General features: G+C 47.8%; 1 protein-coding gene across 16 annotated transcripts in view; it reads right to left on the bottom strand.

Moving 5' to 3' along the window:
- RAP1GAP2 (RAP1 GTPase activating protein 2) overlaps window positions 1-17,271 on the bottom strand; it is a 299,357-nt gene that overhangs the window by 63,540 nt on the left and 218,546 nt on the right. For 13 of the 16 annotated variants that reach the window (XR_012425122.1, XR_010582219.2, XM_065532585.2 and 10 more), the window contains 4 exons: window positions 12,802-12,846; window positions 12,046-12,078; window positions 11,435-11,647; window positions 9,641-9,744 (listed from right to left, as the gene is read on the bottom strand). Coding sequence is in view for 14 of the 16 variants with exons in the window: in XM_065532585.2 (XP_065388657.1) it covers window positions 9,641-9,744; window positions 11,435-11,647; window positions 12,046-12,078; window positions 12,802-12,846 (395 nt within the window). In the remaining 2 variants the exon portion in view is untranslated. The remainder of the gene's footprint in view (window positions 1-9,640; window positions 9,745-11,434; window positions 11,648-12,045; window positions 12,079-12,801; window positions 12,847-17,271) is intronic. The other 3 variants (XM_065532587.2, XM_074018216.1, XM_065532586.2) reach the window with 1 other exon arrangement.

The following is a 17,271-nucleotide window of genomic DNA, read 5'->3' as shown; positions in this document are numbered from 1 at the left end:
TTAAATCACTTTCAGCAGCATGGTGTGTGCTTTCTTCAATTCTGAAACATTCTCAGCTAATACTTTTTTGGATATTTGTTCACTAGTCTATTCTTGGCTTCTGGAATGTCTTTGAGACAAATGCTGGGGCCTCCCAGTCTATTATCCACATATCTTCTTTTTCATATACTTCATCTCTCGATCTGTGCTGAGTTCTGCAGGAATTCCTTGGGTCTATCTTCCGATTCATAAATTCATTATTTAAACAGACTAGATTTTATCCCATGTGTTAAGTTTATTTCTACAATTATTTCTTGAGCTCCCAACAATTTTACAGTCTTCCTTTTGTTTGTTGAGATGGAGTCTTGCTCTCGTCGCCGAGGCTGGAGTGCAGCGGTGTGATCTCGGCTCACTGCAACCTCCACCTCCCAGGTTCAAGCTGTTCTCCTGCTTCAGCCTCCTGTGTAGCTGGGATTACAGGCGCCCGCCACCACATCTGGCTAGTTTTTATATATTTAGTAGAGACAGGTTTTCGCCATGCTGTCCAGCCTGGTCTCGAACTCCTGAACTCAGGTGATCCACCTGCCTTGGCCACCCAAAGTGCTGGGATTACAGGCGTGAGCCATAGCGCCCAGCCTGTTTTACTTTTACAACCATGAGATCTTGATTCATTTGTCTGCATCACAATTTATGAACCATTTTACGGATGCTATTCGTTCTTTAATCTTATTAAGATCTTAAATATATTTAAGTCATTTTGAAAGTGGACCATTATTTGAATTTCATCTGCAGTAAATTCATCTCCCACTTGTTGGCGTTTTTGAACGTCTTCCTGGGTTTTTCCCAGGTGTTTTGGAATTTTCCACCTCCTTTCCTGTACTCGCAGTGCAGACCACCTTGGTTCAGTCCCCATCGTGGCTGGTGCTTAGCACAGCTCTAGCGGCCTTTGCATCAGGCAGTCTTGGTGGTCTGGATCATCACCTGTGATCATCACCTGGCTCATCACAGCAGCCTCCTGACTCACCTTCCTGCTTCTGGCCTTGCCTTTCCTCTATGCCATTCTTCTTATTCTAGCCAGAGTGGTCATTCTCTTTTATTTCCTTTTTTTGGGAGATGGAGTCTCGCTCTGTCGCCCAGGCTGGAGTGCAGTGGCACTATCTCGGCTCACTGCAACCTCCTCCTCCCGGGTTCAAGCAATTCTCCTGCCTCAGTCTCCCGAGTAGCTGGGATTACAGGCGCCCGCGACCATGCCTGGCTAATTTTTGTATTTTTAGCAGAGACAGGGTTTCACCATGTTGGCCAGGCTGGTCTCGAACTCCTGACCTCATGATCCACCTGCCTCGGCCTCCCAAAGTGCTGGGATGACAGGCGTGAGCCACCGTGCCCGGCGCCAGGGTGATCATTCTACTGTGCAAATCTGATCATGACCTTCTCCCTTCAGTACCTCTCCTATGACTCTTAGGATAAAATCCGAGCTCCTAAACATCATCGGTATAGGATCTAGCCTTTTCTTACTTCTCTAGCATCATTTATCAACCCTACACACACTCAGACACACCCTCCACATTCCCTTCAGTTCTCCCTCACCACCTACGCCTCGCATCACTCTCACTAGCCTATAGTGATCCATGTTCCTAAGAAGATGAGTAAGACGGAGAACAGAAACAAGAATCTCTAAAATGCAGTGCATTTAGACTGAATGCCTTCTATGGGCAAGTCACAAGAACTCATTCCTCACAGTGTCTCTACACTAGACAAAGTCTGGCATATATGAAGCCTTAGGTAAACAAACACTGAATGAATTTCCTAATATTAACCATCCTGCATTCGTAAAATAACTCTTTCTTAGCTATAGTGAATTATTCCTCATAGTCTACTTAGATTTGAGCTTCTGAGACTGATATTTTATTTAGAACATTGATTTCTATATTCATAAGGAATACTGGCCCCTACCTCTTTGTTTTTGTATCTCATTTCACTGATTTTTTTTCAAAAAGATCTTTTTTTTTTTTCTTTTTTTGAGAAGGGGTTTCACTGTTGTTGCCCAGGCTGGAGTGCAATGGCACGATCTTGGCACACTGCAATTACAGGTGTGCACCACAAAGTCCAGCTAATTTTTTTGTATTATTAGTAGAGACAGGGTTTCACCATGTTGGCCAGGCTGGTCATGAACTCCTGACCTCAGGTGATCTGCTCACCTTGGCCTCCCAAAGTGCTGGGATTACAGGCGTGAGCCACCGCACCCAGCCCATAAAGATCTTTTAAGCATTATTAAATTAATTGGGAAGCTTTCCATATTTTTCTTTTTTTCTTTTCTCTGGAACAGTTTAAATAACATAAAATCTGTTCCTTTAAAGTTTAAAACACCTTCCTGCAAGGCCATCTAGATCTAGAAACATTTGAAGAGATAATTCTTTGAGAACTTTTTCAATTTCTTCTCCAGTTACTGGTTTGTTCAGGTTTCTTTTTTTACCTCATCTTAAGTTACGTCTGGCAAACTTTCCTAGAAAGGCATCTGTTTCAAATAAAATTTCAAATAAAATTAGAAACAGAAGCAATTTAATAGCATGAGTTGAACACAGCATCCATTAGTAATCATTTAATCTCCACATCTGTGGTCATGCATCTTTTTATGACTAATTTTGTATATTCTTATTTTCTCTTCTCATCTATATTTGACTAGCTAGTTACCTATCTTATTGCTTCTTCCAAAAGAAACCTAGGTGTATCAAGTCTCAAATTCTTTTTATTTTTAGTTTATTTATTTCTGCTTTAATCTTTGTGAATTCCTTCCTCTGGCTTTCTTTAGGTAACAATATTGGTAATAATAATAATAATAGCCACCATTACTGAGCAGCTGCAACATGTCAGGTCCTCACTCACCAGGACACGTAAGTACTCAATAATTTCAAGGTACATGCTCCCATCATCATTTCACAGAGGAGGAAAATGAGACATGGAGAAGATGCTAACAATAATAGCAACTCATGAGTACCATTCTTATTTTTATTTTACTGTGTTACTATTACTTTTATTTTTGTAAAGATGAGGTCCATTCTATTGTCTAGGCTGGTCTTGAACTCCTGGACTCAAGTGACCCTCCCGAAATGCTTGGATTACAAGCCTGAGCCAACACGCCCGGTAGTTTTTTTCTTATTTAATAGGAAACCATTTAAGGTAATGAATTTTCTTCTAAGGATTGCTTTGAATACAACCCAAAGGTTTTAAGTATAATCTTATAAATGTCATTACTTTATAAATATTCTGTAACTGCAGCTTCTATTCTGTTTGGCCTAAAAGCTACTTAAGAGGCTGGGCGCGGTGGCTCACGCCTGTAATCCCAGCACTTTGGGAGGCTGAGGCGGGCGGATCACGAGGTCAAGAGATCGAGATTATCCTGGCTAACACAGTGAAACCCCGTCTCTACTAAAAAAGACAAAAAAAATTAGCTGGGCGAGGTGATGGCCGCCTGTAGTCCCAGCTACTTGGGAGGCTGAGGCAGGAGAATGGTGTGAACCCGGGAGGTGGAGCTTGTAGTGAGCTGAGATCGCGCCACTGCACTCCAGCCTGGGCGACAGAGCGAGACTCCGTCTCCAAAAAAACAGCTCCTTAAGAAAGTATTGGGACTGTTTACTTCTGAGTGGTTTAGTGGGTTGTTAAAATCATTATTTTGTTATTAATTGCTAGTTTTATCATCAAATTGAAGGTGAATACATCCAGCAGAGAATTTGTTCTTTGAAATGTATTTAGGTTTACTCCATGGTTCAAAAGTTCCTAAATATAGCTGCTATCAATAATTACCTACAAGTAAGTTAGTTACATAGGTTGATTGATTGATTGATTTAATTTATTTATTTATTTAAAAATAGGGTCTTGTTCTGTCACCCAGGCTGTAGTGCAGTGGCACAATCATGGCTCATTGTAGCCTCTACCTCCCAGGCTCAAGCAATCCTCCTGCCTCAGTCTCCTGAGTAGCTGGGACCACAGGTGTGTGCCACTTCACCCAGCTAATTTTTTTCTTTTTTAAAGAGATGGGATCTCCCTATGTTGCCCAGGCTGGTCTTGAACTCCTGGGTTGAAGTGATCCTCCCACCTCAGCCTCCCAAAGTGCTAGGATTATAGGCGTGAGCCAGTGTGCCTAGCCAAGATTTTAAAAAATAGAATCTTAAATAACAGCCCAATTTAAAAAGAAGCAAAGCTTACAAACAGACAGTTCACAGCAAATAAATAGAAGCGGTTCTTAAATATATGAAGAGATGTCCAACTGATTCATATTAAGATTATAAATTTAAGCAACACTAAATACTATTCTCATCTATCAGATTGGCAAAAATCCAAGTGTTTGACAATACATTCTACCGAAGAGGCTTTGGAATAAAAAGCACTTTGATACATTGCTGGTGAAAGTTCGAATTTATATAGCCCCTACAAAGGGTAATTTAACATTATCTATCAAAATACAAATGCAGTTATGTTTTAACCTAGCTATCTCATCTGAGAAACCATCATAATCCATAAAAACTGACGTCTGCACAAGGTTATTCATTTAATCATTACTGTGTTACCAAAATATTGGCAATGGTCATTAACAAGGGATGTATTATTATTTTTATTTTATTTTTTTATTTTTTTGAGACAGTCTCGCTCTGTCGCCCGGGCTGGAGTGTAGTGGCGCCATCTCAGCTCACTGCAATCTCCGTCTCCTGGGTTCAAGTGATTCTCCTGCCTCAGCCTCCCAAGTAGCTAGGGTTATAGGTACACATAACCACGCCCAGCTAATTTTTCAATTTTTAGTACAGATAGGGTTTTGCCATGTTAGCCAGGCTGGTCTTGAACTCCTGACCTCAGATGATCCATCTGCCTCGGCCTCCCAAAGTGCTGAGATTACTTACAGGTGCGAGCCACCATGCCTGGCCCAGGGGATGTATTAAATAAATTATTTCACATCCATGCAATGGAATAGTATGCAGCAGTAAAATACATTAAGACATTCTCTATATGCTAATATGGAAAAATCTGTAAGATATTAAGATTTGTTAAGAGAAGCAAGTTACAGAATTCTATAGAATCCTATGGAAATAAGGAAAGAAATAAGAATATATATATTTAGGCCACATGCAGTGACTCACGCCTGTAATCCCAGCACTTTGGGAGGCAGAGGCGGGCGGGTCACCTGAGGTCAGGAGTTCAGGATAAGCCTGGCAAACATGGTGAAATCCCGTCTCTACTGAAAACACAAAAAAATTAGCCAGCCATGGTGGCATGCACCTGTAGTCCCAGCTACTTGGGAGGCAGAGGCAGGACAATCGCTTGAACTGGGAGGCAGAGGTTGCAAAAAGCCAAGATTGCGCCACTGCACTCCATCCTGGGCAACACAGAGAGACTCCATCTCAAAAAAAAAAAAAAAACACACACACATATTTACGTATCTTATTTATTTATTTATTTAGTGTGTGTGTTTCAAATGGTTGGGTTGGAGCCTGGAAGTCTAGGTTTTGGTTTTTGTTTCTTGAGTTTGTTTGTTTGTTTTTGCTTTGTTTTACTTTGTTTTAAAGATCCAAAATGATTCTGATGTAGCAGGTCCACAGAAAACTACTGATCTACTATGTAGTCAATTTGTGTAAGCGTTCCAAAGGCAATTGAAAAGAAGCAACATCTGTTAGAGGATCAAAGTCTGATAGATACAGAAACAGATATATATATATATATAGAAAAATATGTATATAATTGACATTAATAAGATGAATAAATATAATTTCTAACTCTAGTATTGATATGTCAAGTGATGTGTGTTAAAAATCTACCATTACAATTGTATTCTGTGAATTTTTCCATCATTACATACGTAAGTACATATACATATACTATGTTATAATATATACTATTGACAATATAAAATATCTTCATTATTGATTTTACCTTTTATGAAAAGATGCATAATAGCCCTCTTTATCACACTGATTGCTTTTTTTGCCTTGAATTCTACTTTTCTATATTAATATTGCCACTCCTGCTTTCTTTTTGTATTTGGCTTTTCTAATTTTTTTCTTAACAATTTTCAAATATTCTGACTTTCTTTAATAAAATATAGATCAATATGTGTAGGTTTTTTGGAGAGATGGCCCAAATTGAGAATCTTTGTTGTTTAACAATGGAATTTAACTCATTTATATTTATTATCATTACATATGTACTCACACTTCTATCATATTTATTTATTATTCCTTTATTTTCTTTTTCTTTCTTCTTTTTTTTTTTTTTTCTTTTGAGACGGAGTCTCGCTCTGCCGCCCAGGCTGGAGTGCAGTGGCCGGATCTCAGCTCACTGCAAGCTCCGCCTCCCGGGTTTACGCCATTCTGCTGCCTCAGCCTCCCGAGTAGCTGGGACTACAGGAGCCCGCCACCTCGCCCGGCTAGTTTTTTGTATTTTTTAGTAGAGACAGGGTTTCACTGTGTCAGCCAGGATGGTCTCCATCTCCTGACCTCATGATCCGCCCGTCTCGGCCTCCCAAAGTGCTGGGATTACAGGCTTGAGCCACCGCGCCCGGCCTATTTTCTTTTTCTACATGTGTATTTTCTTTGTCTTCTTTTACTATTTGGAATGCTTCCATTCTACTAGTAACTTTATGTCTATGAAATACTAAATTTTCATCAAAGTACATCCAGCAATTAATTTCCTTTCATTGACTTTGTCTGTTAATGGGTGAGTCATTTTGATTTTCAGATTTAAGTCTTCAATCAGCTTAACAACATCAATTATCCATGTGTAATTCCTACTCACTACCCTCCATATTCATCATAATCTCACTCATTATTTTAAAGTTGTTGTGTTTCCTTTGAATTATGTGAGAGTTTCTTAAACTTGTTCCCCATATTAATAAGTGGATTTTCTACAAAGTAGATTCTGCTGTTTACTGCTTCATATACTATTTAAAATTCTTTTTGACCATTTTTAGTTTTCTTTTATTATCTCCCTAACTTAACCAGTAATTATTTTCTCCCATTCTGATGCTCACTCTATCTTTCCTTTCTTAGTGTGTTTTTTTTCTAGAGGTTTGTGGAAAATTCAAAGTTAATAAATATCTCAAATTTACCTGGCTTTCTGTAAAAGTAAATACTTTCTAAAACTCTGTTATTCTCTAACCAGTTTATGCTTTTTTAGATGCAGAATCTCTTCTTTTACAAACCCATAAAATTTCTTCTTCTTTCTATCCAAACGTGAAACAGAAGAAATCCACACAGGCTTGTTGTCTCCAAACTGTGGGTAGATTCTTCTTAGCTACTCTCATGGCACACACAGGCTGTGAGAATACTTAGATCTTAGACTGGAGCGCTGCTTGTTATAAATTCGGTACATCAATTAAAAAATCCAGAAGTCTATGGGGAATGAGGAAGAAGTTTGGACAGTAGTCACTGCCAGCAGGGGAATTTCATTTCTGGATAATTTCTTCTTTGTGTCTGGCAAAGCTGCTAAACCGTGGAGCCAATTTTTTATGTCTGGTTTCCAATTTGTCCTGGCAATCACTCCAAGTACATGATGTGACTGCCCAACTTCTTAGCTGGTATACGGCTTCTCATCACCACCCTACCCACTAGCTTCCTATCTGGGAGAGCCACATTTGAGCTTGCCCTTGGGCTTCCTGGGGCATTGATTTCAAATGCTGTTGACCACAACATAATTCTATGTGGAAAGATCCCTGGCTGTTCTAGGGCTCACTCTCACTCCTAAAGAGGACAGGATTCTTCTAGAATCTCCAACTGCATATATTCCCATACAACACTGCTTTCCTCTTCTCTTTTTTTTTTTTTTTTTTTTTTTGTTGTTGTTGTTGTTGAGACAGGGTCTCACTCTGTTGCCCAGGCTCAACTGGCATGATCCTGGCCCACTGCAACCTCTGCCTCCCAGGTTCAGGTGATTCTCCTGCCTCAGCCTCCTGAGTAGCTGAGACTACAGGTGCGTGCTACCACCCCTGGCTAGTTTTGTTTTGTTTTTTTTGTTTGTTTGTTTTTGTATATTTAGTACAGAGGGGGTTTCACCGTCTTAGCCAGGATGGTCTTGATCTCGTGACCTCGTGATCCACCCATCTTGGCCTCCCAAAGTGCTGGGATTACAGGCGTAAGCCACTGTACCTGGCCATGATACTGCTTTCTAAGGAAGGGAAACTGGGGTTCAACTCTCAATATTCACCTACTTTTAGTCCTAACTTTCCCATAGATTACAAAACAAAAAAGAAAAACCGTCAAAGTATGTGTTGTGTGCCTGGCATCTTTCTCTAGCTTCCAGCCCCAAAGCAGCATTTCCAGTCCTAATGTAGGATACACTATTAGAAAGGGGGGGTTAGATCTTTGTATTCCACTATCATCTTATTCAAAAATCCTACCCAATCTTGGTCTGAATTTTATTAGGGTAGCAATTTTCTTCACAGAGGTTCACCTAGCTGGAAATCCTATTTGGAGATGGAGATCCAGGTATTAGCCCCTCAGAAAATTGGCTCTTGCTATTTAATTGACTCTTCCATGCCTTACAAATATGATTTCCAGCCAAATGAACCTCTGTAGAGAAAATTGCTTCCTTTCTTGATAAGAAACAAACTAAGATTGGACGGATGGGTGCTGACAACATCCTCAAACCATGGCCCCCCCGCCTTTCCCAAAGTGGGGTTATATGTCCTTATTCCCTCCCATATTTATCTCAAACTTTGGGCAGGAAAAAAAATCTGATTGCTCTTTTCCAAATACCTTTATGAATTTTCAACTAGACTCCACAAGTAAGGATTGAGAGCTTGACGGGTTCACAGGATTCTGCTGAGCACCACCCCACCAGGGAGAGAGATAAATAAGACACAGACAATAGCAACCTGTGCATATGGCTAAAATCATACCCGTGACACACATTACATTCGTGAAACCATACGCCGTTCAGAGAACTGGGACCAAGTCTCAGCCATCATGGTATCTCTAACACCTATCACAGTTCCTGGCACAGAGGAGGTTTTACAAAACATGTTAGCTAAGCCAAACAGAAACCAGTTCCAGTTCCTGCCCTTGAGAAGGTCACAATCCAGACAGAGGTGCCCTGGCTTCCGCCGTAAATCAGTGTTCCTGTTGTGAACATCACTGCGTCTCAGGGAACCCAGCCCACACAACAAACACTATCTTTCCTGGAGAGACGTATACCGCAGGCAGCGCTCTGGCGAACCCTCTCCGAGGACTCGGAGCTGCGTCTCAGCAGGATGAGTCACACTGAACCATCCCTACTTTTCTTCCCGTCTTCCTCTGAGCCATGGACTTGTAAGAAAGAGGGGCAGGGAGGGGTATAGTCCGGGTGACCTGGAGACCTGGATGCCCCTCTGACAGTTGGTGGAGCATATGGGTCTCCCCGCTAGGCAACTTCAGACATAGCCCCAGGATTCCAGCAGGCCTGTCCCCGCCGCCAGCGCACCCAGACCAGACTGGTCAGTCTGGTATTTCTGAGTCCCATCCCAGCCCCCACACCACCCTGCCTGGAAGAGGAGTGGCCTCACGCAGCACAACAGCCCTACCTGAGGATGATCCGAGCACAACAGCCCTACCTGAGGATGATCCGAGCACAACAGCCCTACCTGAGGATGATCCGAGCACAACAGCCCTACCTGAGGATGATCCGAGCACAACAGCCCTACCTGAGGATGATCCGGAGGTACTCGATCCCCTCTGCTTCCTCGCACTTGACGGACAGGATCAAGTTCCCCAGGCTGCTGCCAGTACAGTAGAAGTTGAGATGATCCTAAAAAGAGAAACCGGGTGTGAGCAGGAAGGAAGAAGAAACCTTCCAGATATGCTCCCCGCAAACCACCTCCTTCACCAGGAGCGCGAAGCCCCGCAGCAACAAGAAAGAGAAGGATGCTACTGATGACAATGACGACATTAACAGGTACCGCCGGCCGAATCCTCAGGAGGCGCCAGGCACGGTGCTAGGGGCTGAATACCCCCTGTCTCCTCCACTCCTGACCACAACTTTATTCGGGAGAGAACATCGTCCCCGTTTCACAGACGGGAAAACCAATGGTCCGGGAGGTTAAATCACTACCCAGGGTCACACGACGAGTAAGGGACAGATCCGGGGCTCAAACGCACATCTGTCTTGACTCTGAAGGGCAAGTTCTTGACCACAAGACACTAAGTTCTCATTCCCAGGGGGCGGCCCTCACCAGTTCAGACTATTTGGGGCAAGACAGCAAGGAGGAACCCTGGTACCTCCAGCCAGGGAAGCTGGGAGGTGTCCTGGCCAGTGGGTCACTCCCTGATTAGGGGAACACAGGCGAAAAACACAGCTCCCCAGACCTGCTGGATCGGAGTGGGGCCCTGGAATCTGCATGCTAATAAGACCCAGGGGCTCTGATGCAGCCTCCCCTCATGTGAGACTCTGCAAAGCGGCCTCAGGCCACAGATTTCCGGAATCTGCTCTCAGTACATCAAGAATCTGGTAAGTCCGAAGGGCAGAATATATTTTTTTAAAAGTAATTTTGTCACTTTTAAGCTATCAGAGGCTCGCAGACAGTATGCAGTACAAGTACTCAGAGGACCTGACGAAACGAGGACGGGAGAGATTTGCGTGATTTAGATGGAAACAGAGACTTCCGAGGTATGAGAACATATTTTCCCTTGAACACTCGAAACTCCACCAACCGTCCTTCACCCCAAACACTACCCCTTCCATCGCCTCCTGAAACATTTGCAGGGGGTGGTCCCCACAAGGACTCACGGCACTGGGCCTCCCTGACTGCCGCATGGCTCCCCTGCCCCGTGTCCCCTATCCCAGGACAGAGCCAGTCAGACCTCTCCAACTAAGACAGCAGCAGGCAGCAACAAAAGGACAGACAGGGAAGGAGGTAAGAGGCAAAGGAAAAGGGGGGCACTGGAGAGAGGACCGTGGGCCACTCTGCCCTCCCCCACCCCCGGGCAGCTCCTCTCTTCCAGGGCCGCCAGTCCCTCGCCTGCTCACCCCCCCACAGCTCCTCTCTCGCAAGGCCCTAACCCTTCCCCCTATCCCTGCCAGTTCCTCTCTTCCCCAGCCTCCCCTAGCCTCTCCCCTTCACCCCCAGCAGCTCCTCTCTCCCAGGGTCCCTAGCCTCTCCCCCAACCCCCGCCAGCTCCTTTCTCCTCCAGCCTCCCCTCCAACCTCCAGCAGCTCCTCTCTCCTCCAGCCTCCCCCAGGCTCTCCCCCTCTCCCCCGACCCCTGGTACCTCCTCTCTCCCAGGGTCCCCAGCCCCTCCCCCCACCCTCCCACAGCCTCCCCCAGCCTCTCCCCCAACCCCTGATACCTACTCTCTCCCAGGGTCCCCAGCCCCGCCCCCGACCCTCCCACAGCCTCCCCCAGGCTCTCCCCCTCTCCCCCGACCCCTGATACCTCCTCTCTCCCAGGGTCCCCAGCTTCTGCCCCCACCCCCCAGCAGCTCCTCTCCCCCACCCTCACCTTCCCTAGGAAGTGCCTCCGGTAGGCCCTGGCTTCACCCTTGCACTCGAGCTTGTAGCCGAACGTGTTGGGGCTGAGGTTGTCCTCTTCCTCCTCCTCACAGATGCTGCTCCCCAGCGATGTTGGGGTGCCCACGTTCTCCGGGTCCTCGATCCAGTAGCCCCCAAACTGCGGCAGGATGACCTGAGGGTATGGGCCTCCCTTCTCCACAACCTGAAGGCAGAGGGAGGGTCCTGCGCTGCAGCTGGCCCTGGGACCGCAGGGGAGGGAGGGGCCGGTGGCGGTGTCCCCTCTGCACTGCTCCCAGGAGTAGGGCCTGGTACCCACTGGGACTTGAGGCCAAAGGCAGTGACCTGAACCCCTCCTCCAAGCCCCACAACATCTCCAGCTTCATTCGCCAACCCTGTAGCCCCAGGGCTGCAAGGCCTGGATGAGGACCCGCAACTTAACATATGGAGAAGCTGAGGATACAAAGGCAAAGACGGGAAGAGAGGTCCCAGGCCCAGGGTGCTCTCCCATGGGGGGCTGGGCACAGCCCATCACCATCATTTCCCCAGGGAAGGGACCCAGAGCAGGCTGCAGAGCGGGTGGGAGCGGGGGAGGGCGCCTACCTCATCGATGCTGGGGTACGGGATATAGTCATCCTGCAAGACAAACCAGATAGTGCCACCGTTAGTCCCGGCAGTGCCCATAAAGTCTGACCACCGTTTCCAGGTCTCACAAGGGGGGTACATTGTGGGGGCTTTGAGGGAGGAACATTCGATGGAAGAACAGCTCAGAATCAGCTCTGGGATCTGACATCCCCCCCACCCCGTTCTCCAAACTGACAGAACCGGAACATAAACCCTGCCAGCTGACGACGCAGTATCGAAGGCGCTGAACTTCTCACCCCGCATCATACCAGCTTCCCATCCTAGAACACTCATTCCAGAAAATGACCCCTAGTCTCCCCCAGCACCCCTTTCCAGGCAGGGGGACTGGCCTCCAAGTGAGAAGCGGCACCCTGGGCTGGGAAATGGAACCGGAAGCTGAGAGCTGACTGCCCACTGGAACCCGGGGCAGAGCCTGATGCCCTTACACACTGCACAGGGTCGGGAAGAGCCGGGCCAAACAGCCAAGCCTGAGCTCCCACCGAGGCCTCCACCCCCAGCCTGCTCTGAAGCTGCCCTGAGGCATCAGGCCAGGACCCCTCTGCTGCCCACCGTGCACTGGTCTAACAAGGCAGTCATGAAGCGGCCCGTGGTGCGAGTCAGAGTTAGACAGGTGTGAGACGGAAGACCCCAGCACCCTGGCAGCTCCTCCTGCCTTCCTCTCACCCTGGCCCCTCACCAGGGCCATCGGGCCACCCCCTCCCCCACCCAGCCCACCTTGTTCTTCTGGGGTCCTGGCTTCTGTTCTTCAAGCTTGATCCCCTATAGAAACAAGGAAAACAGGATCCACAGAAAAGCAAAGGTCAGAAGAAAGGGCCAGATAAAGAGCACCTGGCCTCACAGGGGGTTAGTAACAAGAGCAGCACAACAGCTGGCCCGGGCTGGGCCTGCACACATCACACCTGGCCACGGGTGGGCCTCCCAGCACCTGAGCGAGGCAGCAGCACCGCTGGGCTAACAGCACAGACTTGAGACAGATCACCGCGGTTCAAATCCCAACATTGCCACCTATCAGCCTGATGACCTTGGCAAGTCACAGAAACCTCTCTGTGACTCAGTGTTCTCATCTGTAAAATGGGAACGATGGTGGTATCGACTATGGTGGTGAAGGTTAAAGGTGAACAATGGGTTGAGCACTTGGAACACTGACTGGTACACAATAAATGCTGTGGGTCATTATGAAGGAGGCGGTATTATCATTCAAAGCTTAAATATCTGTCTTGTCGGGCACAGTGGCTCATGACTGTAATCCCAGCACTTTGGGAGGCCAAGGCGGGCAGATCACCTGAGATCAGGAGTTCAAGACCAGCCTGACCAACGTGGAGAAACCCCGTCTCTACTAAAAATACAAAATTAGCCAGGCATGGTGGTGCATGCCTGTCATCTCAGCTATTCAGGAGGCTGAGGCAGGAGAATTGCTTGAACTCGGGAGGCAGAGGTTGCAGTGAGACAAGATCGCGCCATTGCACTTCAGCCTGGGCACAACAAGAGCAAAACTCCACCTCAAATTTAAAAATATATATATATATATGTCTTAGGATCACAGAGCCAGTAAGGGAAGGGAAACATGGGAAGTCATACCTGCTGGTGTCAGAGCCAGCATTCTAGACCCCATGCCAACAGGCCTTCAGGGGACAGGCGGGAGGCCTGGTGCTGGCCCTCACTCTGCTGCAAGCTTACTATTTGTGACCCTCGACAAAGCGTAGCCTCTTGGAGCCCCCAGTGTCATCTGTAAAATGAGGATTAGACACTCACCTTTCATCCCACTAATGTAAGGATGACTGCAAGGATCAGATATGATGCCTGGGACTCGACTAAGGGAATTTATCTACAGGTATCTGAAGAATTCACTTCTGAGGAGCAGTGCCCTATCCAACAGTTCTTTTTGTTTGTTTATTTTTGAGACAGAGTCTCTCTCTGTCACCCAGGCTGGAGGGCAGTGGTACGATTTCAGCTCACAGAAAACCTCCACCTCCCAGGTTCAAGCAATTCTCCTGCCTCAGCCTTCCAAGTAGCTGGGATTACAGGCATGCGCCACCATGCCCGGCTAATTTTTGTATTTTTAGTAGAGATGGGGTTTCACTATGTTGGCCAGGCTGGTCTCGAACTCCTGACCTCAGGTGATCCACCCACCTTGGCTTCCCAAAGTGCTGGGATTACAGATGTGAGCCACTGCACCCGGCCTCTTCTTTTTTTTTTTTTTTTGAGATGGAGTTTCACTCTTGTTGCCCAGGCCAGAGTGCAGTGGTGGGATCTCGGTTCACTGCAACCTCCACCTCCTGGGTTCAGGTGATTCTCCTGCCTCAGTCTCCCAAGTAGCTGGGATTACAGGCATGTGCCACCATGCCCAGCTAATTTTTTGCATTTTTAGTACAGACGGGGTTTCTCCATTTTGGCCAGGCTGGTCTTGAACTCCCAACCTCAGGTGATCCACCCGCCTTGGCCTCCCAAAGTGCTGGGATTACAGGCGTGAGTCACTGCACCTGGCCCCAGTCCCGGTTCTATCATTGAGTTCTGATTTAACTGTGTTGTGCAGGAGGGGAACACGTGGTGATTCCAAGACTGTCGGAGAAAATTGGGTGACAGTACGAGACGGAGCACAAACTAGAAGAAACAGTTCCCCTCTGAAGCAGGAGTCCAGAAGCAGCTTCTGCCTGATCACAACACTAATGCACAGGGATTTCAGCCTTCCCAAGCCAGCTGTCTCTGTGGTCTCCTTTGAAACTCACAGCACCTTTCCGCCAGCAAGGACGCCGGGGCCCCAGAACGAGGCTGCTTGCCTAAGGTCACACAGCCAGTGAGGGGCAGGGCCTAGATTTGAAGCCGGGTCACCGGCTCACCAAGTGCATGAGGTGCCCCACACTCTGTGGACAGCAGGGCTCCTGTTAACTGGGTGGCTTGAGAGGCTACCTCTCCGGACTTCCCTGGGCTGAGTCGCCTCGCAGCATTGTTCAGGAGGGCGTGCGAGGGCCCTTCCCACTGGACAGGCGCTCCTCTCACACACACAGAGAAAACCACCTGGGTGGCCCTCCAGACCCTGTCCCAGTTGGCACACTGGGTGGATGGCGGGGGGTGGGGGGGCGCAGTGAGGGCAGAAGTCTGTTCTGTTTGGCCTGCATTAGTCATCCCTGTCTGGGAACAGCCCCGAGGGCAGGAGAGCAAACCTCCTCCCGTCCCCTCTGCCACACCACTCCCTCCCCTAATAACCTACCGCAGAGCCACTGTCCAGCACTGGGCGCTCTCTCCTCCATGTGCTACCTTTGCTGGAGGTACTGTCTTTTTTTTTTTTTTTCTGAGGCAGAGTCTCGCTCTGTCATCCAGGCTGAATGCAGAGGCGCAATCTCCGCTCACTGCAACCTCCGCCACCCGGGTTCAAGAGATTCTCCTGCCTCAGCCTCCCGAACAGCTGGGACTACAGGCATGTGCCACCATGCCCGGCCACAATAGGTATTATCTTTATGTCCCCTTCTCCCCTCAATGAAGAAATGAAGGCTCAGAGAGGGAAACCGACTTGACCGAGGATGCTCAGCTAGAAGGTGTCAGGGTTAGAACCTGAACCCAGGACTCAAAGAGTCCAAAGCTTCTGCCTTCTCGTAATTCCTAGACTCTTGGGCTAGGAATGGGGAATCCTGGGTTCCATTTTCAGCTCTTCACAACTAGCAAAGTGACCCGGACACTTCACTGCTCTGAGGTTCAGTTTCCACACATGCAAGATGAAGAAAGATGGAGCCCAGGCTCAAGGCCCACGCGGGCACTCCATGGCCATCAGCGCCCCATACGTGAGCTTCTTACTAACAGTGAATCCTCTGAGGCTGGGCACAGGGGGCACAGGGTACAGACTGAAACACCCGGAAATTTGGCTTCAACAGTCTCAACTGAAATGGAACAGACACCCCGCCCAGGGGGATCAGCCGTTGCAGAGACAGAGGGAGAATAAAACAAGAGCCCTACCCTAGAAAGCGCCCAGTCTAGATGAAAAGACAAGCCCGGCAGCCTCTACACAACAGGCCACTCTGAGGCTGGTTAACTGGGGCTGAATGCTGTGCTCAGAGAGACCCTGTGTGGGGGAAAGTTGTGGGAAGGGGACTCCGGCTGGGGGAGAAGGAAGAGAGGATCTGAGGAGACACTGGAGAGAAGGCTGGGTGGGCTGCGAACCCCCTGCCAGCTTCCCAGAGTGCCAGGATCCCACTGACTAGAGGTGAAAATCCCAGCTTTGCTCCAAGCAATTGGGCACTTAATTATCTACCATCCCCCACCCCTCATCACTCAGGCGCGTGCCAGCCTTGCGTCCGCAAGCTTATAAGTTCCCTAAATGCATAGAAGATGAGTGTCGTCTACGCACGGCTGGGTGCAGAGGACGATTTTAATAACTTGCTCTGGGTGACACGACCACTAACAATACTTCCCCTCCCTCCCCTCTCATCCCAGCCTCAGGGAGACCTGGCTGCTTCCCAGCATCTCAGGACTGCCGTGGGGGCTATATTTGCGCCTCCTGCTAGGACTTCCAGACCATTATTACAGAATCTTCCTCCCTTGAGCCTGGAGCACCTACCTAGGGTCAAAAGTATCATGACATGATGGCTGGACTCCCTGACTCTGAAGCCGCTTATGAACCACGCAGCCTTTGAGTGCTGCCTTTAATCGTTCTGTGCCTCAATTTTCTCACTTGTCCTATGGGGATAATAATAATAATAACACACCTACTTCCTAAGCCCTCAGCAGGAAGAAATGACGCCTGTCAATCTCTGAGCCCAGCGAAGTGCTTGAGCTACAGGTGGATTATCAGCATCGTCGTCCCACTCTTCCCGCCCATGTCCATGAACCCTTCTGAGCCTCTGCGTGTACACTGCAGGGCAGCAGCTCTTACCCGGGAGCCCTGACCCTGGTGAGGAATAGCAAAGAACCCCCAAACCCACACCACACACCGACTTTTATATAGTGTCTACCAAGTACTTACACCGATTATCTTGTTTCACCCCAACCACCATGTAAGTGGGTGCTTTCCTTCTTACTTATTTATGGAGGCTTAGGACGGGCAAGGAACTGGTGCTAGTAAGTGTCCGGTGCAGGATTTGAACTCAGGCCGGCCTCCCACCCCACCCCTCTGCCTCCCCATGCGAGGTGACTCCCCCAAGAAGCAGCTCGTTCTTTCAGGCCTTCTTTCTGGCTCATTCCAGGAACAATGGA

Source organism: Macaca fascicularis, chromosome 16 (genome assembly GCF_037993035.2).
Source record: "Macaca fascicularis isolate 582-1 chromosome 16, T2T-MFA8v1.1".
NCBI classification, from domain to species: domain Eukaryota; kingdom Metazoa; phylum Chordata; class Mammalia; order Primates; family Cercopithecidae; genus Macaca; species Macaca fascicularis.
The sequence above is the reverse complement of the archived record's forward strand: the minus strand, read 5'-3'. Positions and strand labels throughout refer to the sequence as shown.